General features: G+C 42.9%; 1 protein-coding gene across 1 annotated transcript in view; it reads right to left on the bottom strand.

Annotated features, from left to right (window-relative positions):
* The window catches only part of LOC148049565 (interferon regulatory factor 3-like), a 36,260-nt gene extending 11,786 nt beyond the window's left edge, over positions 1 to 24,474 (bottom strand). Inside the window, exons 1-4 of the mRNA XM_087704079.1 lie at positions 24,426 to 24,474; positions 20,114 to 20,225; positions 17,669 to 17,834; positions 15,090 to 15,285 (exon numbers count right to left, since the gene is read on the bottom strand). Of these exons, the coding sequence (XP_087560205.1) occupies positions 15,090 to 15,285; positions 17,669 to 17,834; positions 20,114 to 20,136 (385 nt within the window). The 5' untranslated portion in view covers positions 20,137 to 20,225; positions 24,426 to 24,474. The remainder of the gene's footprint in view (positions 1 to 15,089; positions 15,286 to 17,668; positions 17,835 to 20,113; positions 20,226 to 24,425) is intronic.
* Between the last annotated feature and the right edge of the window lie 3,325 nt (positions 24,475 to 27,799).

Below are 27,799 nucleotides of genomic sequence, written 5' to 3' on the forward strand. Positions count from 1 at the left end.
GCTGCCTCAGCTAGAGACCACTTGCCTTGAGTTATGTGATGTCCCATGTGCGCCCCCCAACTGGCAAGGCTGACGTCTGTTGTGATGACTATTCTCGTGGGCTCCTTGTACAGGTGTCCCTTCAGTAGAGCCGCCGATTGCCACCATTTGAGAGACCGCTTCACGGTCGGGGGAATCCACATCCTCATGGATGAGTTGCTCCTGTTAGCTCTTTGATGGGGCAGGAGAAGCCACTGCAACTCTCTGGAGTGAAGTCATGCCCAGGGAACGACCGAGATGCAGGAGATCATCTTCCCCAACAGTTGTGATAGGAGTAGCACGGAGACCTGCCTCAACCCCAGAACTTTGCGGGTCAGGGATACTAAACTGTCTATCCTGTCCTGGGAAAGGAACCCTGCAAGCTGAGGTATCTATCACCCCCCCCCCCAGATGGATGAGTTTGGTGGTTGGCATGAGATGACTCTTTTCCAGGTTCAGGGAGAACCCGTGACTCCCGAGGGACCTCATTGTAATGTGGAGGTCCCGCAAGGCCTGTTTCCTGGACGACGATTGGATGAGAAGGTCGTCCAGGTAACATTGAAGCCTTACGGGCCTGCGCCTGACTTGCGCTGCAACCACTGAGAGAACTTTTGTGAAGGTTCTGGGTGCTGATGACAGGCCGAATGGAAGGGAATGTGTAGATAAGCCTCCTTCAAGTCGATGGATGTGAGGAGGTCCCCCTGGCAAATCCCCACTAGGATAGTCTGCAGGGATTGCATCTTGAACCTCCTGTATGCAATATGACGATTGAGGTTCTTGAGATCCAAGATGGCTTTCCACCCCCCTGAGTTCTTGGGCACCAAGAAGAGAATGGAATAACATTCCCTCCCTTCCTGGTTGGGTGGAACTTGTTCCACAGCATTGATCTCCAGGAGACGGTGAATTTCCTGGGTCATGAGTTCCCTCTTGAGAGGGCAAGAGGGGGTTGGACACCGGATGAAGTTCTGAGGGGGTTGGGAGAGAAACTCCAAGGAAAGTCCCCTCCTGACTGTCTGGAGGACCCAGGCGTCCTCCATGGTCAGTGTCCATTGGGGAACGAACAGCTGGAGCCACCTCCCAATGGAAGGGGAGCGTTGATGGTCATTTGGACTTGCGGAAGGGCCTGTTGGAGGCCCCGCTGCAGTTGTACCTGCGGTAGTTGAACTGCTGCCTACCCGTGTCCCGAAAGGACTGCCTGTCCTGGAACCTATCTCCCGACTGATCAGTTGGTCTGTTCGAGGGAGCGGAAGAGGATCCTGTGAACTCACTGGAATGAAAGGACTGCCTCTTGAAATAGGGAGAGGATTTACGATCCTGTTTCTTGTTCAGGGTGGGCAGGATTTTTCGTTTATCTTTGGATTCAATCAAGAAGGGGTCTAAGACCTCCCCAAATAATTTGGACCCCTTAAACGGGGCAGACACCAATTTCCACTTGTTCTTTTGGGTCTGCCTGCCAGTGACAGAGCCAGACGAGACAATGGGTGGTCACGTTAGACGCTAATGCCCTAGAGGCTAATTTTGCTGCATTAAGGGAGGCATCAGCTGAATAATGGGATGCTCCAATAATCTTTGTTATGTCCTGGCGAAGACGAGTGTCTCCTGCCGGCAGTTTAGCTTGAAGCTCACGCAGCCAAATGACAGAGGCTCTGTTAAAGAATGACCCAGATGAAGAAGCCTTAATGGCCCAGGCCGCCGCTTGATGAGTCTTGTGGAAGGCCTTCTCCGCTTTTTTGTCCTCTTCCTTGACGCCCTCCAACAAGTGAGCCAGAAGGACCAAATTAGAAGTGAGAGCCGCTATAGGAGGGTCTACAGATGGCAGGACCAGGATGTTTTCCAATGTGGGGTCAACTGAGTAGTTTCTTGTCCTGCCACTGGGTGCAGCCTGGGAGCCAGGCTGGGCCCATTGACTTTGAATGACATCCATAAAGAGATCAGGGACCGGCACCAGCTCTTGCTGAGGTGCCTGAACATTAAACATGCTAGCATTGGGGTTAACCGGAGCGGAATCCGAGGTTCCCTGCATGGTCTTAGGTTTAGTACCCACTTGGGTGGTGTTCTTAGCCTTGTGCAAGATGGACTTAAATAGGCTAGGCTTAAAAAGCCCCGAGAAGGCAGGAGCATCCGGAGGAAGGTCCTCGTCCTCCGAGAGCTCCTGCTCCTCCTGATCCGGGTCCTCCAAAATGGAAGCCTCACTTAGCGCCGAGGACTCCAGAGATGGGTGACGGACCCGCCTGGTGGTGGAGAGAGCCTCCTGCCTGGGCTGAGAGGAGCTGGTAGTGATGGGTGTTTGGTCACACCTCTGCATCCCCTGGGCAATGTCCTGAGAGATGGCATGGGCGACCACCACCTGCCTGTGGGCGGATAACTCAGGTTCCTGAGCTATGGCAGAGTCCGAACCAACGAGGTCCCTGGAAGGAGGAGGAACATGCCAGGCAAGGATGGGATCAGTGAGGCTCCCGGGGTTAGGGCCTTCGGGGGCAGGCCCTGACTCAGAAACACACAAAAAGGCAGGAGAGCCCGGTTCAGCCAGAGAGCTATCCGGGGAGAGGTCCTGGGAGTCCACTTCCTCATCAATTACAGACAGGTGATCCCCCCTTGGGAGCTGTGGAATGACTGTCCCAACAGGAGGAGTAGGCTGAGGGTACTCCCTCACAGCCTGGCATTGGGCCTTCTCTAATTGTTTGTCGAGAGCTCACTGCCACCTCTCTGCATCTCTATTCGCCGCCGCAGAAGGCACCTTATAGGGGTGGCTATCCTGACTGGCCACCCTGCCCTTCCTTACCCCCTTGCCCCTGCCTGCAGAGGTTCCCTTGTTGGGGCTTGAAAGGGGCCTGGTCTACCATCAGGGGAGTCAGATGGGCCAGGATGCTCCATGGCCTGATGGCACAGACTTTAGACAAGAGGCCAATACAGGTGGAGGTCAGGAGATGAAGAAGACTCTGGTGGCTGGTGCTGGATCAGATGACATGCAAGTATTGTGGAAGCAGGAACAGTTGTGGGGAAAAAAATCCAGAGGAGTAAAACTGGGGCTCTGCAATGAGTCCAATGAATCCAGCCACTCGACAGAAGGTGAGAAGGTGGAAAAGCAGCCGAGGCTGCAACATCAGGCAGATAGATCAGGGAGAATCAGTGGATAAAAGGCAAAAAAAAAACAAAAAAAACCCCACTTAAAAATCCTCCCTGTGCCGGTGTATGACCACCAGGTGGCCAAAACGCCAGCACCGCTTGGGGAAATGCTGTGGGTGGAAGTGACCCAGCCAGAGACCCGACCAAGGCCAGCTAACCACCCTGCGGCTATCTGCACAAGCATGGCTGAGCGGGAACACCAATGGGAGAAAAAGGCGCGAATTTAGGCCCTCCCAATAGGCCGCCGCTCTAGTGCGAGAAAGGAGGAGGTAAAGATGGTGGCCGCACGATTTAAAACGGTTGCACACCCCTCCGCGGCAGGCTGCGCCTTCTGAAGAACGAGAAAATCGCAAAAATAACAAATTCAAGCTAAAAGGGGAACGCTGTCAGCCGCTACTGCCGTGCTTTAAAGCAAATGCGGCAGCTCTTCGCTGCCATCCAAAGGCGGCGCAGTAAGCGGAATACCCCACCCACCACGCCTACCTCTGAGTCTCTAGGAGAATTCAAACGACGTGAAGCAAAAAGGGGAGACAATTAAACTGTTAGTTATGGGAAAGAACAAATTACGGGAAAAGAAAGGGAAAAAAACTAGAAGGAGAGTCCAAGCCTAGATAAATTACCCTTAGCTCACAAATATAAGTCATGAATGGGGAGACTGAGGAAAAATTCTGGCACCAAGTATCACCAGGAGGTATGGCCAAGGAAAAAGATTCCTCAGTCCCAGGGCAACCAGACTGATTTAACCCGTCGCTTGGACTTTACAAGCAGTGCACAGGAAAAGTAACAATGGTGCAGAATAATGTCTTCAATTTCCACACATTGCAAGGGTTGCAAAAGAACAAACACCATAATTCATGGTAATGAGTGCTTCTAAGAAAATAAATAGGACTAGGAGGGATTCACTCAGGCCATCCAGGTCCAAATGAAAATCATTCACCAGAGTGATCAGGGCAGTTTCAGTCCGACAACCCCAAATCTGAACTCTGACTAAAAAGGGGATTTTATCTAAATTTGCTCGTCCAAGATTACTTTGCAGCTGCATCTAAACCCTTTCTCAAAAACATTTGCTAACAAGTGATCCAACGGAGCCGGACCAATATAGCCGCTTCAGGAGTTATCAATAAAGTACATTGATCAGGTTCTCATCTTGGCCAAACAGTGCTCATCAGTAGGACAGTGGATTAAACCTAAGAAGTATACTACAAATTATAAAGTCCCCACTCCCTTTCATTGACACAGCAGTAATTCTGTCATGCAGCAATAGGCATTATGAGACATAAGTGGCAGCCCAAAATCCTAATTAAAAAAAAAACAGTGTAAGTTTTAATAATTAAAAAAAATGGAATATGGTTTTACTATTTCATAGGCATAAAGTTGCCTGCAGCTGTGGTTCCAGTTGAAGCATGGTAGTGAAAATGGACACATTTATACTTGTCATTATGAAGCATGTTTCATCCCGGCCAAGTAAGACAACTGAAGCCTCAATCCCAGCCAACTCTTAGAGAAATAAATGCGCACCCACAACTTTACCTGCCATTCCATTTTCCAGTGTCAAAGTTTGAAAAGCAGCATCAATTTCCAGCTGTGAACCAGACGAAGCGCTTTGTTGCAAATACTGAGAAATACAATGTGAAAATGTTCCTTATACCATGTACAACATGATCAACCTTTCTTGATAGTACATTTAAAGCTTACCTCAAGACACTGCCGCATTGTTCAGTAATCCATTCACGCACAACTTAAAGTAGCACAAAAGCTACCTCAGGCCTTCCAAATTAAGTTACATGCATATTATGCAAGAGTCATTGCTGTCAAAGCCACAGACTTAAAGGTTTGTAGTTCATGTCTCCCATTTAAATCTATATGAATCAGATTGTTCACTTCTACTAGGCAGTAAACAGCTACCGTATTTTTCAGACTATAAGATGCACTGGAGTATAAGACGTACCATGATTTTGAAGAGGTAAATTAAAAAAAAAAGTTTTTCCACTCTGCAGGCCTCTCAAACCCTCTGCACGCCTTGTTTTTTGCAAAAAGAAAAGGGCATTCAGAGCTTTGGGAGGCTTGTAGTGTGTTCCTGGGACTGGGGGGCAAAAGCAGGCAAAAAGTGGTCCGTTTTTTTCAAAAACAGCCCTTTCTTTGCAAAAAAAAAGGGGGGCATGCAGAGGCTTTGGGAGGCTTGTAGAGTACTCCTAGGGGCTAAGGGGGGCAGAAACGAGCAAAAACGGCCCATTTTTTGCTCATTTTTACCCAGCCCCCAGGAGCACTTTGCAAGCCTCCCAAACTCTCTGCATGTCTATTTTTGCAAAGGGGGTGGGGTTTCGGTAGGCCAAAAATGCTGTATTCAGTGTATAAGACACACCCAGATTTTCACCCTCTTTTTAGAGGGAAAAAGGTGCATCTTATACTCCGAAAAATACAGTATGTATTTCCCCCCCCATGAACAAGTAAAAGGGACAGCAAAAGCAATATAGGCCCTCCTTTAAAATGTTTAGTCAGTTATGAATTTAAGACGACAGATCCTGATATGACAACTCAATAGTAAACGTACACTTGGCAAGTAGAGAGTCTCAAATTTTACCCTTACAATGTCCAGGAAGAGTGAGCAAAGATTCCAGTCTAAATTACTACATAGATGGTGACAAGCCATGTCAATACTTGATCCAAAGGATTATTGGCTTAGCATAAGGCAACTTCTAGATTACCAGGTTTCTAGAAATTCTTTCTACCTAGGCATTGAACATCTCGAGATTAGTTAATTAAAATGGATTGGCAGCTATTCTAGCAAACTTTCAGCACATTAAAACAGATAATCCAAATCAACAAAATGGTTGTATTATGTGTCTTCAGTAGCATATTCTAGTACCAAAATATAGTATATCTTCCATAGAAAAGAATGCTTCTGGGCAACTTAGGACCTACATTCTTAGTACAAACTTGATCAAAACAAGAACTTTTGGTCTCACATCTGAAAATTATCATAGTCTAAGCACCAGTAGATGGGAGTCAACTGGAAAATTCTTGGATAAAAGTTTCCTAAACACCATAGAATGAAGGATGCTTCCAAACGATATGCCTAAAAAGGTACTTAGATGTTCATATTTAGCGAGTTACGTAAAGCCTTCCAATAACAAGATACTAATATACTTTGCTAGTGTTTTACAATGAAGAAAAAATTCTTCAGACATTCATATTTTAACCTATCAAACAATGGCAGCAAGAGAAGGCAAAGGAAGAGCACTTCACAAGGCCTTGAATGGTTCTGGGAGAAGTTGCACCTGCTTTATTTCCCTTGAAATAGGCCTCACGTATATGATAAAACAGACAGAAGCATCTCTCTAAATTTGAATGATCTTAAAAAGCTATGCATGATTGGCCCTGCTAAAACTTTATATGGTGGAGTGCTGAAAAATACTAGATCCATAGGTTAAACAGAAAGATAAATCAGGAACTGGTATGACTTCACGATTTCACCTGTTTCCTGTATTCTTTTGTTGCATTCCATTTTAAATACAATTTACAAAATAACCTCTGAATCAGAAGTAGATTTGCAGCTAATGCAAAATACTTTATTTATAAATAAGCCGATTGTCTAGATCAGGGCCCTCCAACCTTTTGGGCACTAGGGACCAGATCCATGAACAGAGGCTTTTCTGTGAATTGGCATGAGCGTGGTTTCCCATGCATCCCGTGGATGGGGCTTTGTTTGTTTGCATGGCCCGGTTTCTGGCACGAGGCAGCCCAATGCAGATCTATGGTTATTGAGATATTGAGAATGTTATGTTTTCCTTGTTAAGAATTAAATTCAAATACTTGGTTGTCCAGCATAAGCTACATATACTGAGTCACAAGTAATACCACTTTGTAGTCTATGTACAACTTTTATTCAGTTTGGGTAATTTGTTACTGTTTTTTGAGTCAAGAAAGCATGTTGTACAATTCTAATTTCTGTCTTGCAGTTGGATTCACATCAGCAGAACTATTTTCCCAATATGTTGATTGTTAGCCTCACTCTGTAGTGTTTAAGATGGTTTTAGAAGCTGATACCCAAATTGCACATTACTATGTGTATTTGAAAATACCATACTCCCCCTCAGGAGGATCATCTCCAAGCTCATTTATTTGGATTCCACAATCTTGACACATCACAGTCCCTATCCCATCAAGAAGAATCTTTGTGTGTGTCAGAACCTCTCCATTAGATAATAAGGAAAGAAAGACCACGAGTCTCCATGTGTGGAAAGCAAGTGTACTTTTACTAATTATAAATGATTAAAGGCATAGCGCAGCGAAATCTGAATATTTAGGCGCGAAAGCGATTGATATATAGAATAGCCCATTCCCCTCCCCTTGGCATCACAGTTACAGTCCAATCATAATTCTCCCAAGTGTCAGGTGTGAGATAACTTCAAAAGGCATCACGAAGATGGAATGTCGGTGCCGTTAATCCTGGCGGGAAACTCCCACGCATGCGTAGTCTGATCAGCAGCTGAACTCCAGAACCTTCCTCCAGCACAATGAGTAACCCCTCCCAAATACCATGCCCTCCCTCCCCGTTTCATGGCAGGCGAAGCAACAGCAAAGCAGAGGCTGACATCCGGCTGTCCCCCGGAAAAAGGCAGTCAGGCCTGGAGAACGAGAAAACACAAACAGACAAAGAACAAAACACAGAAGAGAAAAGAAGGGGGGGGGGGAGAAAAAGTCAAGGCTTGTCAGGATAAGCAGAATAAAACTGCCGAAGCAGCCGGGGGGCATGAACATGGGACTTGTCAACCCATTCAGTATGAGATGGAGGAAAATGCTTCCAAGCCACTAAGTACTGGATTCGATTACGCCGCCGTCGAGAGTCCAGTATCTCACGAACTTCAAAATGACGTTCACCGTCAACCAACAGGGGGGCAGGCGGAGGGTCGACAGGCGGACGTAAAGCAGAAACATGAACAGGGTTAATGAGGTTAATGTGGAACACGGGATGAACACGGTTGAGATGCTTGGGCAGCTGCAAACGAACCGAAACAGGATTGATGATCTTGATGATGGGAAACGGACCCACGTACTTAGGTCCCAATTTCTTCGACTTTTGCGTAGTTTGAAGGAACTTTGTGGACAAATAAACCAGGTCACCCTCCCTGTACTGATAAGGTTGTGCAGGCCTCTTATCTGCTTGTTTCTTATGAGCACGATGTGCAGCATCCAAAGTAGCAAGAGTCAAAGGCCAAACATGGCTCAGACGTTCGCTCCAATCAGCGACGGAAGAAACTTGTGGTTGTTCACGAGGAAGTTCAGGAATAGGAACAAAATCCTGACCAAAAACAACATGAAAAGGAGTGAAACCAGTGCTGCTATGGACAGAATTATTGTAGGCCACCTCAGCGTACGGTAGCAAGTCCACCCAATCATCTTGCTGATAATTGATGAAACAACGTCAATATTGTTCCAAAACAGAATTAGTCCTCTCACAAGCCCCATTAGTCTGAGGATGGTGGGCGGAGCTTAGTCCCTGGGCGGAGCCAATGCGTTTAAGAAATTCCTTCCAGAAAGCAGAAATGAACTGGACACCCCTATCGGAAATGATGCGATCAGGCACCCCATGCAAACGGTAAATGTGGGAAATGAAAAGTTTAGCCAGTGCCTTTGCAGAAGGAATCTTGTGGAATAAAATGAACTTGTTTTGAAAATAAGTCCGTAACCACCCAAATGACGGTGTGCCCCTGGCTCTCAGGAAGTTCGACAATGAAGTCCATCGAAATCTCCTTCCAAGGGGTGACAGGGCGGGCCACGGATTGAAGTAGGCCTTGTGGCTTTCCAGGTGGCCGTTTAGCGGCTGCACAGACCGAACAACTGGCAACATAAAGTTCAATGTCCTTTTTCAAAGAGGGCCACCAAAACTGTCTCTTCACCAGGTGTAATGTTTTTACGAATCCAAAGTGACCCGCTAACTTAGAATCGTGAGCTCGTTGGAGGACGACGAGACGAAGAGAGGCTGGGACGTAAAACTTGGCTCCAATCCACGGTAAATCGTCCCTCATGGTGCACTCATCCTGATGCTGCTGGAACCAGTCATCCTGGGGAAGGGCCCGTTTGAGATCAGAAAGAAAATCCTGAGGCACCTCCACTTTCGAGCGTGCCTGCTGGCAAGTGACCACTGGATGTGGGAACGACAGGCTGAACAATACTCAGTTTAGAGCGGTTGTATTGAGGGAGTCTGGACAAAGCATCAGCCATGAAATTCTTCCCCCCAGGGATGTACTTGAGTGTGAAGTTGAAACGGTTGAAATGTTGGGCCCAGCGCATCTGCTTAGGGGACAGGCGGCGTGGAGTCCTCAAAGCTTCCAAATTTTTGTGGTCAGTCCACACCTCAAAAGGGTGTTTAGCGCCCTCTAGAAAGTGGCGCCACGTGGCCAGGGCCCAGCGCACTGCAAATGCTTCCTTTTCCCAAACGGCCCAACATCTTTCAGTGTCTGTGAGCTTGCGGGAGGTGTAAGCGCAAGGTTGCAAATTACCTTGGTCGTTGGATTGAAGCAAGACGGCCCCAACAGCCACGTCATTGGCATCAGCTTGGACGACGAAAGGCTTGTCCATGTCGGGATGCTTCAGAACCAGTTCCGCAGCAAAGAGGCGCTTCAACTTCTCGAAAGCAGTTTGACACTCCATAGTCCAATCCAGTGGCTTGCTAGGCTTAGGTTTAGGCCCACCCTTGGACTTCAACAAATTAGTGATAGGAAGCGCAATTTTAGCAAAAGAAGGAATGAACTGATGGTAAAATTAGCAAAACCCAGTTTTGCAGTTGCCTGCGTGTCCGGGGTGCCTCCCACTCAGTGACCGCCTTCACCTTTCCAGGGTCCATCTCAATGCCAGCGGGGGAGATACGATACCCTAAGTAGTCAATCTTCGCCTGATGAAATTCACACTTGGACAGTTTGGCATACAGTTCAGTGGCCCTGAGTTTTTTCAAGACAGTGCAGACCAAAGCGACGTGTTCGTCATAAGTCTGAGTGTAAATAAGGATATCGTCCAAATATACGATAACGCTTTTGTAAAGGTGGTCATGCAAGATCTCATTAATTAATTGCATGAAAACTGCAGGCGCCCCCTGCAGGCCAAAGGGCATCACTCGGAACTGGAAGCAGCCGAGGGGGCAGTTGAAAGCAGTCTTCCACTCATCCCCCTCCTTTATGCGGACTCTATAGTATGCTTCTCTGAGGTCCAGTTTAGTGAAAATGCGACCCTTCCCCAATTGGGCTAACATGTCCTTCATTAACGGCAACGGGTAGAGGTTTTGGGCCGAGATCCCATTCAGATTCTTGAAATTAACACACAGTCTCAGGGAGCCATCCTTCTTTTCCCTGAATAATACGGGTGCAGCTACTTTGGGTCGTGCTGGCTCGATGAAACCCCTTTCCAAATTTTTATCAATGAATTTTCTCATTTCCTCCATCTCTCTAGGGGACATGGAATATATTTGGGGCTTTGGAAGCTTGACACCGGGCAAAATGTCGATGGAGCAATCAGTAGGTCTGTGGGGCGGAAGTTTATCGGAAGATTCTTCACTAAAAACTCCTCTCAGGTCCCAATACACTTTAGGAATCTTTTCCTCTCCTTCAATTCTCTCCTGCCCTCTGGCGGCCAAAGCGGAGCTGCAGCTAACAGGCTCCGGGGAAACGCCCTCCCCTTCTGGAGGCGTGCTTGTGCGAATGCGCAACCATCCCTCCCTCCAATTTATGTGAGGGTTCCATTTTCGAAGCCAGGGGAGGCCTAAAATGAGGGGCCTGTCCATTCCAGGAGCCACAATAAAAGAAATTAATTCTATGTGGGTGCCCATTTTCATCTCAAGAGGTTCAGTATAGAAGTGGGCTGGGCCACCCCCTGCTATGGACCCATCTATTTGGCAAAAGACAATAGGGGTTTTCAAAGTTTTTAACTTGAGGCCTAGTTTCTCCACCATTGCAGGATTGATCATACATCGGGAACAACCCGAGTCAAGGAGGACGGGAAGCTGCTCTGACACCCCATCGGGTGGAACCCTTAATTCTATCGGGATCAGCATGGGGCCTTTGTTTGAACTCACCCAGCGAGACAAGGCGTCGTCCTCGGAGTCATCAGAGGAGCTGGTGGAAGCTTCAGCTTCTCCCTCCACGTTTTGCATGAACCGTGGGGGGGAGATGGCGTCCGCAGCGAAAGCAGCTTCTTTCTTTTTCTTGTCCGGGGCCTTGCTTGTCTTCCCTTCCCTCTTGGCAGGGGGTGGGGCGGTTGCGGGGAGTTTAGTGCGGCACTCCGGAGTGCGGTGGCCCCCCCCTTCCATAACGGAAACAAGTGAGCGGTTTGGATGTGCCTGCGGAGCTTCCCTTTCTTTCACCCCTGATGCGGGGAGGGGCCCTTTGAGTTGGCGGGGTGATTTTTCTGCTCTCTCTCCCTCTCTCTCTCTCTCCTCTTTTGCACGTTGCAGTCTAATCAAATCAAGCTCAATGTCTGCTGCAGTTTCATACCAAGCGGTAACGCGCTTGGGGAGGTGTCGATTCACACATTGTTGATAAATGTCTTCATTCAATCCTAATGCGAATTTGTCTAGAAGCTCCTTTTCTGGGGATAAAGATAATCTGTCCCCACCCGAATGATGAATGAATGTTGTTTACTATTTTACTTCTATGTATTGTTTTGTGTTTATTGTCTGTACCCTCCCTTCCCCATTTTATGTAAGCCGCCCTGAGTCCCCTCAGGGAAAAGGGCGGCCTATAAATATTAATAAAATCACTAAAAAAAAATATCACTAAAATCACTCTTGAGACCACCCTTTCATATAAGCAGACAGGTGTTGAAACTCCTGAATATACTGAGAGACCGGTCTATCCCCCTGTCTGAGGGTCATAAACTTCAGGGGGTCATCAAATCTTCTCTTAAACGCAGTCATAAACGCATCAAAATCTCTCAGGAGGGGGGAGTTGCTTTGGTGTAGACTTAAGCACCATTCGGCCGCCTCCTCTTCCAATGCAAGCAACACCATTTGGACTTTTAGGTCATCCGATTCTAATTCGGGGCCATAAATTTCCATAAAGTTATAAACTTGCATAATGAAGAGGCCCAGTTTTTTCGGATTCCCGTCAAATTTCACAGTTAAGGGAGGGATTTTTGCCATTCTCCGTCTTCTAGGGGGGCCCCCAGCTCTGGCAACTGCTCTGGCTGGGGGGGGGGGGAGAAGCGGTTTCTGGGTTAGTTTGCTCCCATCCCCCCACGGCCTCTTCACCCTCCCCGAATCTTTGCATAGAGTACCTTTGTTCAAAGTCCTCCGTTTGAACTCTTTCTCGGGGCCTTCGTTCGGGCAAGATCTCCAGCATCCCAACTTGCGCTGTCCTCCTTTTGTCCCACAGACAAGGACGAACGGGGGGGGATCGCAGGGGCCGCTATTTTCAACTCAGCCATTCCCTCAGTTAATGATGAATCAGCGGTTTCCTTTTCAATGTCTTCATCGCTTGCGTGCAAAGACGTTGTCTTCGTTTCTTCTTGAAAGGGCACCTCCCCTGAAAGTTTGAAATCTCCTGGTGGGGTGCAAGTGAGATTTCGCTTACTGTCAGCACCTCTCCATTAGATAATTAGGAAAGAAAGACCACAAGTCTCCATGTGTGGAAAGCAAGTGTACTTTTACTAATTATAAATGATTAAAGGCATAGCGCAGCGAAATCTGAATATTTAGGCACGAAAGCAATTGATATATAGAATAGCCCATTCCCCTCCCCTTGGCATCACAGTTACAGTCCAATCATAATTCTCCCAAGTGTCAGGTGCGAGATAACTTCAAAAGGAATCACGAAGATGGAATGTCGGTGCCATTAGTCCTGGCGGGAAACTCTCACGCATGCGTAGTCCGATCAGCAGCTGAACTCCAGAACCTTCCTCCAGCACAATGAGTAACCCCTCCCAAATACCATGCCCTCCCTCCCCGTTTCATGGCAGCCGAAGCAACAGCAAAGCAGAGGCTGACAGTGTGACAAAGACAAGCAAGCTATGAAGTTTTTAGTCATTTTTTTTTTCAGTCATTTTTTTTTAGTCATTTTATTAAGACTTATAGGCCGCCCTTCTCCCTGAGGGGACTCAGGGCGGCTTACAATCATAAGGGAAGGGTGTGCAGCAACAAGGGACAAACAATAAGTGACCAAAAATAAAATAGTAAAACCACAACATGCATTCAACAGTCAACACTCGGGCGGGTAAATTGGAAACCTATCCCCAGGCCTGCTGGGAGAGCCAGGTCTTGAGGGCTGTGCGGAAGGTCTGGATGGTGGTGAGGGTACGAATCTCAACGGGGAGATCGTTCCACAGGGTCGGAGCTGCAACAGAAAAGGCTCTCCTCCGTGTAGTCGCCAGTCGACATTGACTGGCGGATGGAATCCGGAGGAGGCCCAGCCTGTGTGATCTAATCGGTCGGAGGGAGGTAATCGGCAGAAGGCGGTCTCTCAAGTATCCAGATCCAGTTGGTTCACTCTCTTAGTTCATTCCAGCCCGAAACATACTATCTTAATTAACACTTACTAAACTGAAATGTACTTATTGCACATTGCCTAATAATTGGTAATCCTTGTTCAAAAATCCAATGCTGTACCACTGCAATTTTTTCATATATGAAATGATTCTAGAAATGTGAAGTACTTTAAGATGCAGTTGCTGGTCTATGATGTATGCAGATGTTGCTATTGCAATTAAATTCCCTAAAATAAGGCTTGGCAAAGTTAGCTTGGAATAATACAGGTAATCCTCAAGATATGGCAGATCATTTAGTGCCTGTTCAAAGTTAAAACAGACTTCCCAAAAGCCACCTATGACCATGATTTGAAGACAAGAATTTTACAAGTTATCTCATCTTTAGCACTTATGAACGACTGGGTGGCTTCTAATTTTGTAGAGATGCGGCAGCATGCACACCTATCTTCCCCACCCATCCTTGCCCTGCCAGGACTGCTTTCTCCCCATTAAACCCCTAACAATGCCTCACCTTCTGGAGATCTGCAGAATTCAGTGTTATGGCAAACTAACCTAAGCAAAGCAGCATTTCCCCTGCCTTTTGCCTTTCTGCATGGCCTCTTTAATTCAAAACAGAATTATGAGCTACAGTTTGTGTTTTGCAGTTTGTATATTTCCTGGTGAAAAAAGTTTTAAAAGGAAAGGGGGGGGAACAGGAGCATGGTGCAGTGAGACAGAGGCAGACAGTGAAGAGTTAATTGTTAAAGCGCAATACAGAGGGAGCTGCTTTGCCTTCTTTGCAACCTGACCTTGAAGGCAAAGCTGCTCTTCCCCCTCCTTCTAACACTTAACCTTTCATTGCCCCCTTCCTTTTAAAACTTTTTCACCAGGAAATACAGAAACTGTGAAGCAAAAACTCTGGCTCATTATCCTGTTTTGAGTTAAAGAGGCCATGCAGAAAGGCAGAAAAAATGCTGCTTTGCTGAGGTCAGTTTGCAAATGTCTGCTCCATGGGGCCAGTAAGACTCTATGGGGCCAGTAAGAGTTCTCCAGATCTCTGAAAGTGTAAGCAAGGGATTGTGAGGGATGGAGATGGCTGTGGGAACCCCAAGGAAATGAAGCAGAGCATGGGGGTATCTCAGGGGGTAGTGGAGGCCCTGGAAGACCCAAGGCAAGCATCCCTGAGGCACTCCATACACATTTAACCACTCCTGCATTCACTCCTACATTGTTTAATGTATACATTGGGCTGATCCAGGATGGGGACTCATTCATTTAAGAGTTTCAATTAACTTCCTCTCGCTTTACAATTAAAATGGATAGGCTCAATAACTGTCATAAGTTTAAGGATTACCTGTATGGATATCCACCATTTATTTTTAAATGATATCCTTTCAAAACCTCAGACTTTTAACTTTTCTCATCATTTCCTATACACAGGAAATGCATCCCTCTCTATCTCTACGCTAAAAATATAACATAAGAACTCTTACTTGTACCAGAAGAGGTATTAGCTGTTGAATCAGTTTTTGGTTTCAGGGGGATGATTCTGTATTCGCGAAAGTCAGGTTCATTTGACACCAGTACTTTAAATCTCTTTGTTTTGTTCAGGGCATAGTGGAAGTTGCGTTTCCATTTACTGAGAGTTGTTATATCTTCAAAATATTTGTTGCTATATATAGCCCATGCCTTTTATATGAAAACACAAAAAAGAGATTAAAATGTAAACACAAAAGATAGCTTGTCTAATTCCTGATTCAACTAATCAGGAATAGGGTAATCAGAACCTAATAAAAAAGCAAATAGTCCAAAACTTTATGAAAGGTAAAGATGTACTGAACAGGTAACTAGAGATGTTATTTCATTGTGTAGTTTTTCATGTAGAGCTTCTTCAAATTTTGTGCCCTTTCTAATGTGTGTTAGAGATGCAAGTTTTCAAAAATGCAAGTATCCAGCATCTGGAGAATGCCACATGGGGAAGTCTACTCTTATTACCTTTGCTAAGCTAAAAGAGGTTCTTTTTAGTCACAACCTGTTACTCTTAATAAAAGGTTTTTATTTTGTCATTTACATGAATTTGTGACCTTTATTTAACATTGGTAGTTATAATTTGCAATTTTGGATAGCTTGTTGTGGGAGGCTGAAATCTTCCAACTTAATGGATTCTGATTGGTCAGGAGATACTGATTACAAAAAGTTTTTTGTTTAAAAAAAGTTATTCTTTACAACAAGAGGCAGTTAAAAAACAGAAGATGATGCAACATCGAAGCCACTTAAGAGGTTGCAAAAATTATTTTGGAGGATTATTTAAACAAAATAATTCACTTTATAGAACCATATTCAAAAGATGTCACAAATGAGAAGCAAGATACACAAATTACTCAAAGAAGAAAGGTAATCCAGAGATGCAACCAAAAGCAGAAAGTTATCAAACTATTGAGGCTACAGCACAAGTGTTTGCCAATACAAACGACAACAATAGTTTTGTAACGTAAATCTGACATTACCAGTTCCCACAAAATGATGGGTTAAATTACAAGCCTCCCAGTGCAGTTGAAAGAACTGCAAGTAAATCTACAATCCACAAAGGTACAAGTTTGGGATCTCCACTTCAAAATTGAATTGGAAATTGAAAACATTAACGCATTTGTTTTAAAAATCATATTTGAGACTCTCTTGAGAAAAAGGGAAGTTTCTATTTATTTGATATATATTCCAAAGAAGCAAAATATTTTATTTTATGTTGACAAGTTGGAGGGAATGACTTAAATTTAGCTAAGCTTATTAGTCAAGATGGATTTTCTGTTGGTTTGATATATAATTAAAAGAAAATTCCAATGCACTGCTTTGTGCTTATAAAGTAGATTTGAAAATGGGATGAATAGGTTACTGTTAAGTTTGTACAATCTTATTGAAATTAAACTTGGAAACCTTTTATGTTTAAGAGGAAGAGGGACAGAAAAGGAAGTCTGTCATTTTTTTTCTACATAATGCTTGAATAATTCCTAAGTTTACAAAATACTATTGAACATATGTATCTTAAAAGAAAGTTTAAAAAGATGCATTAGAATTGTTTTAGTTATACAGATGAACTTTCTTAAGAAACATTTAGTTTTAAAATAAATATAAGAGTTTTCTCTCTAAGTTTAAAGAATTTGAAAGAGTATGATGATTTTTGTTAATACAGATGATCATAGTTTAGAAAGATTAGTAAATGTAAACAGATATATATCATTTCTTACAACGGGGAAAATGGATTTGGTTAGATGGTGATGTAAACTGTTTTAAACAAGGAGATTTGGTTTGTTTGTATTGGACTATTACTTTGGGGGGGGGGGGTTGAAACAGAAAAGCCTGAAATCTAGGATTTGGTTTGAACATTTAATAATTATAGTTATGGAACTGGCTTGTAATAATTATAGGTAATGTAAAAAGTTGAGGTCATAAATGTATTAATATTTTACTGTGTTGAAAAGAAATGGAAATCAGAATCTTTTATTTTTCTCCTTTTTTATCCCGCACTCCCTAGTTTTTAATCTTGATTTGCATTGTATTTTATCTTCTAATAAACCTTAATAAAACTTTATTTAAATAAAAGTAATCACATATACTGAGAGAGGCATCTGCTACTCAGAATGGGAGAACTGATGTCAATCTCCACCCATTATAAATAATAGGTGTTTGCTTACGGGCAGTTTCTGAATGCAACTACAATGAGAACAAAGATTAAAATACTTTTTAATTCAGAGATGGTTTTCATTAAACTATCAGATATTATTACCGCCACCCTTTCTCCTTTATCAAAAATAAAAAGGAAGAAATATGCAGCCACAATCGAAAGTCTGGAAGACCAACCTACAATGGAAGTGTCACTTTAGGATCCCTTATGAATTCTTCAAGCTTTCAGAAAAATGCTATGTTAGTTTCTTTCAGCATCAATGAGTAGGCCTGTGAAAGCTTACATCATGATCTATTCAAAATATTAGAAGCTTGCAACAGTTACAGAAGATAGTACTCAGTTTGGCAGGACAAACACATACATATAATCATTTTGAGCAGATGATGTTCATACCATGAAAATCTGACAATCATCTGCCACAAGAGACTTCTTTGCAAAATGCTTCCATCCGATACGAAAGGTTGTGTGGTTCTCGTCTGTCCAGTCCAAAAAACCCTTGTATCTTCCACTGTCGATCTGTTCAATCAACCAGTCAAAAAACCCAACTTTTTTAGGATCCCTGAGTGAACAAAGAGAAGAACGTTACTTCTTGAAAATTATAGCCCAGATTCCCCACAAGTAAAATGACTTAAGTCCACATGCAGGATGATCTCCAAAATCTCATTACAGACCTTATACAAAACAATAAAACCTCTAATTAAGAAAAAGAAGTGCAGTTTTCATAATAGAGTTTTCAAATAAAGAAGCCAGAATCAAATCCTTTCCCCCTGAACCTCACAAAAATGCATTTTTTTCATGGTATAGCTTGATTTGGATCATTCCTTTCCATTTCAGGTGAATCTGAGCATCACAATATACAGTATAGCAACCTTGTGTAACTTAGTACTTTTTCTCCCTCAAACCAAGCTTAATACGTGATGATGCAACAGACAACATCCATTCTTCTCTTGGTAACAATACAAATATGGTTTGTCACCACTCTGGAATGTTTTTCAACTTTCTTATCTAGTCTGGACTTTCCTGGTTTTCTCACTTGATCCTTATTCCAAAGTTGAAAAATGTCAACAGGCAAACATGGCAGACAATAGCTGTTAGATGTGCTTATTTTGAACTTGTACTTGAACTTGTTTACCTTGTGGATGTTAATTTGCCTGTTCTGCAACATTTATCTATTGCTTGACGGCAGTGAGAGTGTGAATTTGCAGACAAAAGAAGAACAAATCATTAATTTGACACATTAGAGTTGTACAATTGTGAGAGGGATGTTCCCTAAGCAACTGCCAACAATTCGGAAGGAACTGTGTTTTTTCCTAACCTAATCTGTCTGATACTCTACTACCTGTTGTGTACAATCCTTTTCTCCCCTTCAAAGCCAAATAGCTATAGAGCTATAGTACATACCCAGCAATGTTATCATATTTAGATAGATGGAAAATATTTTTTATATGAGTAACTCCTCCAGAAATAACACAGGTAGTAACTCAAGAGTTTTCTTAATGACTAATAAGTAACCTATACTACACTATTTAGTTAAGCTTATTAGTAGAAATGGATTTTCTATTGATTTGATATATATAATTAAAAGCAAATTCCAATGCACTGCTTTGTGCTTATAAAGTGGATTTGAAACTGGGATGAATGGGTTACTCTTAAATTTGTACAATCTTATTGAAATTAAACTTGGAAACCTTTTATGTTTAAGAGGAAGAGGGACAGAAAAGGAAGTTTTTAATCTGTCATTTTTCTTCTACATAATGCTTGAATAATTCCTAAGTTTACAAAATATTATTGAAGATATGTATCTTAAAAAAAAGTTTAAAAAGATCCATTAAAATTGTTTTAGTTATACAGATAAACTTTCTTAAAAAACATTTAGTTTTAAAATAAATATAAGAGTTTTCTCTCTAAGTTTAAAGAATTTGAAAGAGTATGATGAGGTAGTAACTCAAGAGTTTTCTTAATGGCTAATAAGTACCTATACTACACTATTACATCAGTGCAGAATTATGGCTGTTGTAAATCCCCCACCCTTTACAGTGTAATGCTCATTGTTTACTCTTCTTTTTGTTCTGAAACCCAACATTTCCAGCTGCTACATAGAAGCACAAGGTGTAAGTTTATCTAGTGATATTACTAGATTACAACACCCACTAACCTGACAGGAAAGTAATACCATTGTGGGAGCTCTAGTCCAAGATACATGGAAAGTACTGGGTTAACCAAGGTTGTAATAATGTGTATGACTCTCTGATTCATCTAAAATAGAACAGACACAATCAACTGTATCTGTAGAGGGAGGGCAAAATATTAAAAATACATCCCAGTACAAGTGATGTGACTTGCCACCAACCCAGGAGTGTAAATGCAAAATGTCAGAATGTGTTAGATGCTATGCTGAAATATTAAGCTGGCTCACAAGTTTATGATATATTGTGTTCACTTTCTGCCAGCATCTTAAGGTCAGCATGGAATTGTAAAAACTATTATTTTGGTTTTTGTTATTTTATTTATAGGGTTTGATGTGTAAAGTTGAAATTCTAAGCAGATGTACAGGGAAGAAAATGCTATTGAATTTACTTCCAAATGCTTGAATAAAGAAGTCCCAATTTCTTCTTGCTTTGGTGCTTTTTTCCATCCCTCTCAATGTAATTTAGGTCAAAAGCTCTTATTTGCAGAAAAGAAAAGTGCTCGGCTTCACTGACAGATTTATCATACTATTCACTAGCTGAAAAGCAGAATGTATGAATAAAAGTAAGGATACCCAAACCTACTTTTCCTCTGCACAAACATACATTTTTATTATTGTTTGTTTTACAATTCTACCTCAGGAGCACTCACCCCTTATTTGCTGATGTTGCCATTGTGTAGCTGTCAGGTGAAATATGAAAGAAGTTTCTATTTCTTACACTGAGTAACTTATGGATTAATGGAAGAACCCTCCGAGGAGAACCTGTTCCAAAACAACAACCAGATGATGTAACCCATATTAATTTCAGGTTTATGAACTTTTATTGCATCATAATATTACTTCATTACTTCATAGCCAAGTAGGCTTCAAATTCAGCTCCCATATCATGTTCTCAACTTTTATAATACCCTGGGCAGTTTTAGAAATAGAGAAGTCAATTATTTCAGACCAGAATTCAGCAATAAATGTTTGTCATACTATCATGGTAGTCCATTCAAAATAAGCCCACAAAAACTGCAATATCAATTGATTAATTATCAATCATGATTAATTAATAACTAAGCAATATGAAATACCAAGAAGAGATTGCAATATTTAGCTATAAATGCAGGATGCTACAAAACTTGGGCTTTCCCCAGAGAAAGATTGTCTGTGGGTTTGCATACCTCTAATCTCATTTAGGTAGAGCACTCTTAAGCATTCTCCCCATTGGTGCACATGTATGTGAAATAAAAGGGGATGCGATGGCTCATGGCCTAAGACGCTGAGCTTGTCGATCAGCGATTTGAATCCTTAGCACCATGTAATGGAGTGAGTTCTCGTTGCTTGTCCCAGCTTCTGCCAACCTAGCAGTTTGAAAGCATGTAAAAATGCAAGTAGAAAAAATAGGAACCACCTTTGGTGGGAAGGTAACAACGTTCCATGCACCACCTTCAGCATTTAGTCATGCCAGACACATGACCACAGAGACGTATTTGGACATCGCTGGCTCTTCGGCTTTGAAACGTAGATGAGCACCACCCCCTAGAGTCGGGAACGACTAGCACATATGTGTGAGGGGAACCTTTACTTATGTGAAATAAATTGTCATGAAATAGTTCCTGATGCTACTATATAATAATCTTCCTGTGGTGGTTTTGTGTGTTTATTGAGCCTTGATGCAGGCCTTTAATTGGGTTTTGGCTTTTAATGAATTTCTGTTTTCATTTTGTTTACTGTCCGCAGTGCCCAGAATGGAGATATGGCAGACATATTCATTGGACAGATAAATAAAACCTGGCACGCCCAGAATGGAGATATGGCAGCCATATTCATTGGACAGATAAATAAAACCTGGGATGCCCAGAATGGAGATATGGCAGCCATATTCATTGGACAGATAAATAAAACCTGGCACGCCCAGAATGGAGATATGGCAGCCATATTCATTAGACAGATAAATAAAACCTGGGATACATCATACTGTAATAGTTAGCTCAGTGAACTAATCAATATGGCAGATTGAACTCATTCAGTTATCACATTCCTCCCAGAAAGTGCTCTATCACAATTTCAAGAAGCACACCATAGCTTGGCCACACTTCCTGAAGAAAAGCAATTATGCACCACCTCCAGATGGAGTAGGGAAATTAAACTTGCTGTCCTTGCCAGTAGTGGTGACAATTCCTACCTTCTCCAACCATTCACCCATTGAGCCCCCAATTCCCAGATTTCTAAGCCAGCCTATATCATGAAACAGAGTTTTCAAATGATAGGTACTAAATTGGGGTGTTTCAAAGAGGGACCTCACACAACGTACATGAATACATGCTTCAAGTGCTTTGCAAAAACTGAGATGTACTTAAGGGCGCATCAGTCAAAACATGTCTCCCTTTAGCTAAATAGATCTGCCTGACCACCAAAATAATCACTGCTGTGTGTTCTCTTTCAGATTTTCAGGGGTGGAGATAGCAGGTGATAAGGATTCAAACATCTCATTTTGTGGGGTAGACTTGCTTGAAACTTACTTTGATGACATAGTAATATGTTGTAAAGATTTTTGTTTAAAAAAATCCCTGCTTTTTAAATGGTGAAATGTTAATTAGGACAATTTCACACTATTTTTAGATTTTGACTGTTCTGACTATATTGCAAGTTTGATTTTCTCAAATCTCGAAGGAACTGCAGGAGGGAAGAATATAAATATTTAAAGCAATAAATGTACAAAACTTGCCTCAAATAGATGAAAATTCCTATTTGATATGATAGAAACCCATAGTGAAAAGATATTGTAGTCTCTATGTAACAGACCCACAAGAGTTTTTAAAAGATTTTGCAACTCCTTACAACATTTCTAAATCATTACCCACACATACTTTATCATTTTACTGTATTCCACAACAAATTTGTGCACCAATGTTCAGCTGATTATATTGTGCACTTGAAAATGACAACAGGTCTTTTGCCCTAAAACAACTGTGTGGCACTTAAGAGTGGTCACAGTCAGTTAAGGAAACTTCACCATCACAAGGTGTGATATGCAAGGGGTACATTTTGAAAAAAAACTATGTTACAAAAATCCCAAAAGTCTTTTGAAGAACAAACAGTTCTACTTCACCTGCCACCCCTTCTGGTCCAGATCAGAGTTGTTGTTAGTATCAATCACCTGTGACTTGGTCGGGATCAAAAAGCTAAGCTGACCAGGAGGTAGGCAAAGGTTTGCACTGTGTACCCCAAAGAAGAGGTCAGCAGCTAGTTGAGCTCCTTTGAACTTAGCCATACAAAATATTTCATAAAGTTGGGAACAGGTTTTGCAGCTAAAGGTCTACCCATTTGTCACAATCTGCTTATTCTTCTCTCCCTTCCTATGCTATTATCTGCTAAGGAGATTAATCACCTCCAACTGCTGATGTTTAGGGGAAAGGGAAAAAAAATAAAATTAGGAATCCAGCAAAAAAAAAAACACCTTGCTACACTTATTCAAACTGTGAACGCAGACATCATCTCCAGCATATTATAATAGTGCCAAAACACACACAGTGCTTGAAACCAGGAAACTGAGAGTCCTAGTCCAGCCCTGGATATACAAACTGGTTGGGTGACTTTGGGCCAGTCACATTCTCCCTCAGCCCAACCCCCAATACAGAGTCATTGTTTCAGGAAAAATAACTATCATACATAACTTCATTTGCATGTTGTCATCATATTTCATCATCTCCCTCACTCAACATCAGAAATTACAGAAAGAAAACAAAGGTTGACAATGAAAGCAGGAAATTTCACCTTGTGTTTCAAAGGTATTTCCATACTTAGAGAAACAGAATGGGATGTCAAACTTACGTCATCATGTGACGTATGGGGACATTTTCCCTCTTCATTAAACAGGGCGGGGGCAGGACCTGAGGCAGGTCCCTGGATTACTGGCAGGCAAAAGAGTAGTGTCAGCAGGAGTAACTTACTCACTGATTTTCCTTGTAAGAAGCTGACAGAGTATTGGAAATAATGATTATATGATGACAGCTGGCTGCTGCAGCAGCAATGAAGTGGCCACAACTGCCAAATTTTAACCCCACAATAATCATAGGTTCTGGATTTTGGATGCATTCTGTAAGTTAGTCCCTCTGCAGTTAGCCCATCTGAAGTATGTCAATTCAAAAACTGTTGCATCATTTCAGTGCATCATATGGCAACAATTGAAACAACCAATTGAAGGCTACAAAACAGACTCAAGTGTTTTAGTAGCACAGAAATAGCTTTCCATCAGCTCAAATGCTGGTGAAAATAAACTTAGCAAGCAAAGGCTCCAAAATTCTGTGTCCCCTCCTATATTGGTTGCCAACTTGCTTAATACCCCATCCATATGCACATTACCAGAGAACACATTAAGAGATAACATTAAGTAGGTCTCCTACCAGCATGCAAGAATTTTTGTTGCATGCAATCTGCAGAACTATATAAAGCGATATACTGCAGGATTCTCTCTGCACCATATAGTCGTTTGCTATCACCACTTGCATCTTAAATTCTTCTCCTGGACTGAGGGAACTGCAACAGGGGAAAATCCTGCATAAATCTATTGAGTAACTATTGCCGGGAGCCACCGACGAGCAAATCGCACCCAGTATTTCCTGATCGCAGACAGGTCAAATCTCTACACCTGCGATCTGGGATGGGGGGGGGCGTGGTGGGTCAGGTGAATTAAGATGTCGCCTCGGTGTTGCACTCTTTTCGGCTCATATTTGCAAATGCATTTTCAAGAAACTTTTAAAAAATAATTTAATTTGGTAGTTTGAATTTAGTTGAATGAACAAATTCTCACAATTGGACGCTGTATCAGAAAAGCATCTGCAAAAACCTCTTGTTCCAGCAAGACACAGAAAAAGGGAAAATACCCGCCTAGAAGAAGTGGTGTTTTTCTTCTTCTTCTTCAACTACGGCTCAGCTACCACGTAAAGCCACTGCATGAAAATGACAAATCCTTACCTTTTTTTCACTAGCAGAGATCTCTTACGACAGAAGAAACAACAACGAACTTCGGTCCTCTGCATGATGTTTATATTACGAATCGGAGGGCAAGTTGATTGGCCAATGACAGCCAATCAGCGAGAACCATCTTTCTCATTGGCACTTTCGGGGGGGGGGGAGGCATGCTCGGGGCTCTCGCTCGCCTCCATCGGTTCCAAGAGGCACTGCACAGTCGCGAGCAGGACCTCGGGCTGCCTTTGGCTCTGGTCTGCGCTCTTCCTGTAAACCACGTGACCCTCGTGAAAGTTTAAGTTTCTTTTCCCGTCTGAGCGGTCCTGCGCAGTCGAGAGCGATCCCGTTACACGGCCTGGCTTTCCAAGAAGCTAAGCTTTCATTCGCCAGCTGGGTTTCCTCTGGAGAAGAAGTAGCTACAATTTTTTTTTCCGGGAAGCGAAACTGCAGTTAGAATTGCTTTGTTTAAAGCAGTTTGCGTGAGAAGAGAAAGTTCGAGGCTTTCCAGCTGTCTGACCTTCCCCAAACGAGTGCCCTGCAACTGTGTTAGATTAAACTTGGTCTTTCCACTTACAACAGTTCGTTTAGTGACCGTTCGAAGTGACGGCACTAAAAAAAAGTGACGTGATCGTTTTTCACACAAGTATCCTTTACAGCAGTGATGGCTAACTTTTTTGGTGCTGAGTACCCAACCCCAAATTGCAATGTGAGCGCCCCTCCCCATCCATGCACACACACACTGTATATGCACCCCGCCTCCCCCCTCACCCATTTTTGGCTTCCAGGTTGGTGCAGGCGGCTTTCCAGGCCCAGGAGTTGAGGGGGCGTGCATGCATCTGCACAAACCCCCAAAATGCAATGTGAGTGTCCCCTGCACATGCATCCCCCACACACATTGTGGGACCTGACTTTTTATTGAATGGAGAGCTATCTTTTGTATTTACATTTTAATCTCTTTTTTGTGTTTTCATATAAAAGGCATGGGCTATGCGCACTCACACTTCAGGCACTTGCTTGCCTAATGCACGCTTAGCATTCAAAAACTGCCCATTTTAAGCCCTAAAACGTACCTTTGACTGCAGTGCTGGTGAGTAAAACAGCTGTGGTGCAGCGATCCGCTGTGCCGCGCGAATCAGCTGAACTGAAAAACACAGAAATATAGGACAGGATAGGGCAGGGGCAAGTGGGCGGGGCCAACTACTCACCAGAACTACTGGTTCGCTCCAACTGGTCCGAACTTGCAGCAGCCCACCACTGGGCTATAGCCCATTGGATTTGGGGGGTTAAAACAGAATAATCTTGCATTATTCCAATGTTGGAGATTGTACTTCACACTAAAAACTCTTAGGAGACCGAGCTAATGATCTTGCCAAGGTAAGGTTATCTGAACTGGATAATGGGAAAGAGAGTCGCTGCCTTTTATTTTCTATGCATAGCCTAGTGACTTGATACTTCTCTTGAGTTCACCATAAACTTGGATGATAGGGGGGCAGCCTGCCACATGTGACTGCCCTAGCATGCCACAACATTATTGCAAAGGCCTAATATTACTAAGCATTTCATTTTTTTCACAGTTCCAAACAAACCAAGCAGAACCGAGGTTCCTAGCCAATATTATATCACCAGCTATGGGAATGCTACCTTTGGAACCAGCACTGTCCATGTGGAAAGACAGGTTTGTTAAAGTGGCAGTCTAAAGCAGCCTTTCTTAAACTAGTCTGGAATTATGAATTCTAGCCCAACATACCTGGAGGGACATCAAGTAAGGGGAAGGTTCAAGGAGTAACAGCCTGGAACTACCATATTTTTTAGACTATAAGACACACCTTTTTACCTAAAAAAAAAAAAGAAAAGAAAATCTGGGTGCGTCTTATACACTGAACACAGTATTTTTTTGCCTCCTAAAACTCCGCTCCTTCAACAAAATGGCCTTGCATAGCTTTTAGAAGGCTTTCAAAGAGCACCTGTGGGCTGGGAAGGACAGAAATGAGCGAAAAACAGCCCGCTTTTTGCCCCCCCAGCCCCCAGCAGCACTCTATAAGCTTCCTAAATAAAGGCTATCCATGCCTTTTTTGATGTAAAACGGGCCGTTTTTTGCTCATTTTTATCCCCCACCCCACAGGAGCACTCTACAAGCCTCCTAAGGGCTATTCATGCCCCTCTTTTGAGAAAAAAAACAGGCCCATTTTCGTGAAAAACGGGCCATTTTTGGGAAGTTTGCAGAGTGCAAAAACTTTTTTTTAAAAATTTCCTCTTCAAAACCTTTGTGCATCTTCTACTCCAGTGTGTCTTCTACTCTGAAAAATAAGGTACATAAAGATTTCTCTGGGAAAACAGAAGAGAACCTCTCATCTGATAGGGAGATGACAGTGGTTAATTGACCAGTCCGTAAGATTTTGGGAGAAATTATGTGTATCTATTATGTACACCCCCATAGCTGAACATTAGTGAATCCTGTTCCTTGAACTCTTGCTCCAAGATCATATATGCAATGTGCTGAGATCTTAAACCATCATCCTGGCGCACATTCCACATGGCAATTGGTGATGGCTTAACCCTGGCTGATGATGTTGAACCAGGGAAAATTGCCAATTATTGTTCTTACAGGGACATGTGAAGTTGTATACGTAGCAGCCGGGCATGGCCCTATTCCAGTGATACATTAATAGCAAGATGTGGACACATTATGATTTTTGCCAACATGATTTTCTCCTACCACCCAGGGTAGAAACAATGTATGGTAAAATGGATGTGTGGATGCGCTGTAAAAACTAGAATTCTGCAGGATTTGAGACTGGATCTCCAAAAGCTGCTTTGGACGATGCATGAGCGCATATAACTCTTTGCGCTACTTTAAAAAGTTGCAAAAGATTTGTAAACCGTTCTTGTTAAGAGGTTCCACATTGGGGCTTCTTATTTCCTCAAAAGCAATAGAGAACTTTATTCTATCATTCTAGAAGAGCCAAGGTGGCGCAGTGGTTAGAGTGCAGTACTGCAGGCCACTTCAGCTGACTGTTATCTGCAGTTCAGCGGTTCAAATCTCACCGGCTCAAGGTTGACTCAGCCTTCCATCCTTCCGAGGTGGGTGAAATGAGGACCCAGACTGTGGGGGCGATATGCTGACTCTGTAAACCGCTTAGAGAGGGCTGAAAGCCCTATGAAGCGGTATATAAGTCTAACTGCTATTGCTATTGTAATACTTGGCTTTAAATCTGTTTAATCTGTTAAACAAAATCTATAATTCATTGCCTGGTATTTTTTGTTGTAGAACATCTTGGATAAATGACAACAACCACAAAGGATAAATCACTAGGCAACATCATTTCTGTCAATGTTATTTCATGGATCATTTTAAATAAAAAAAAGACATACTTCTTAGA

This window comes from Thamnophis sirtalis, unplaced genomic scaffold (genome assembly GCF_051295495.1).
Source record: "Thamnophis sirtalis isolate CommonGarterSnake01/CBP01778 unplaced genomic scaffold, rThaSir2_p1.2 scaffold_1, whole genome shotgun sequence".
NCBI classification, from domain to species: Eukaryota; Metazoa; Chordata; class Lepidosauria; order Squamata; family Natricidae; genus Thamnophis; species Thamnophis sirtalis.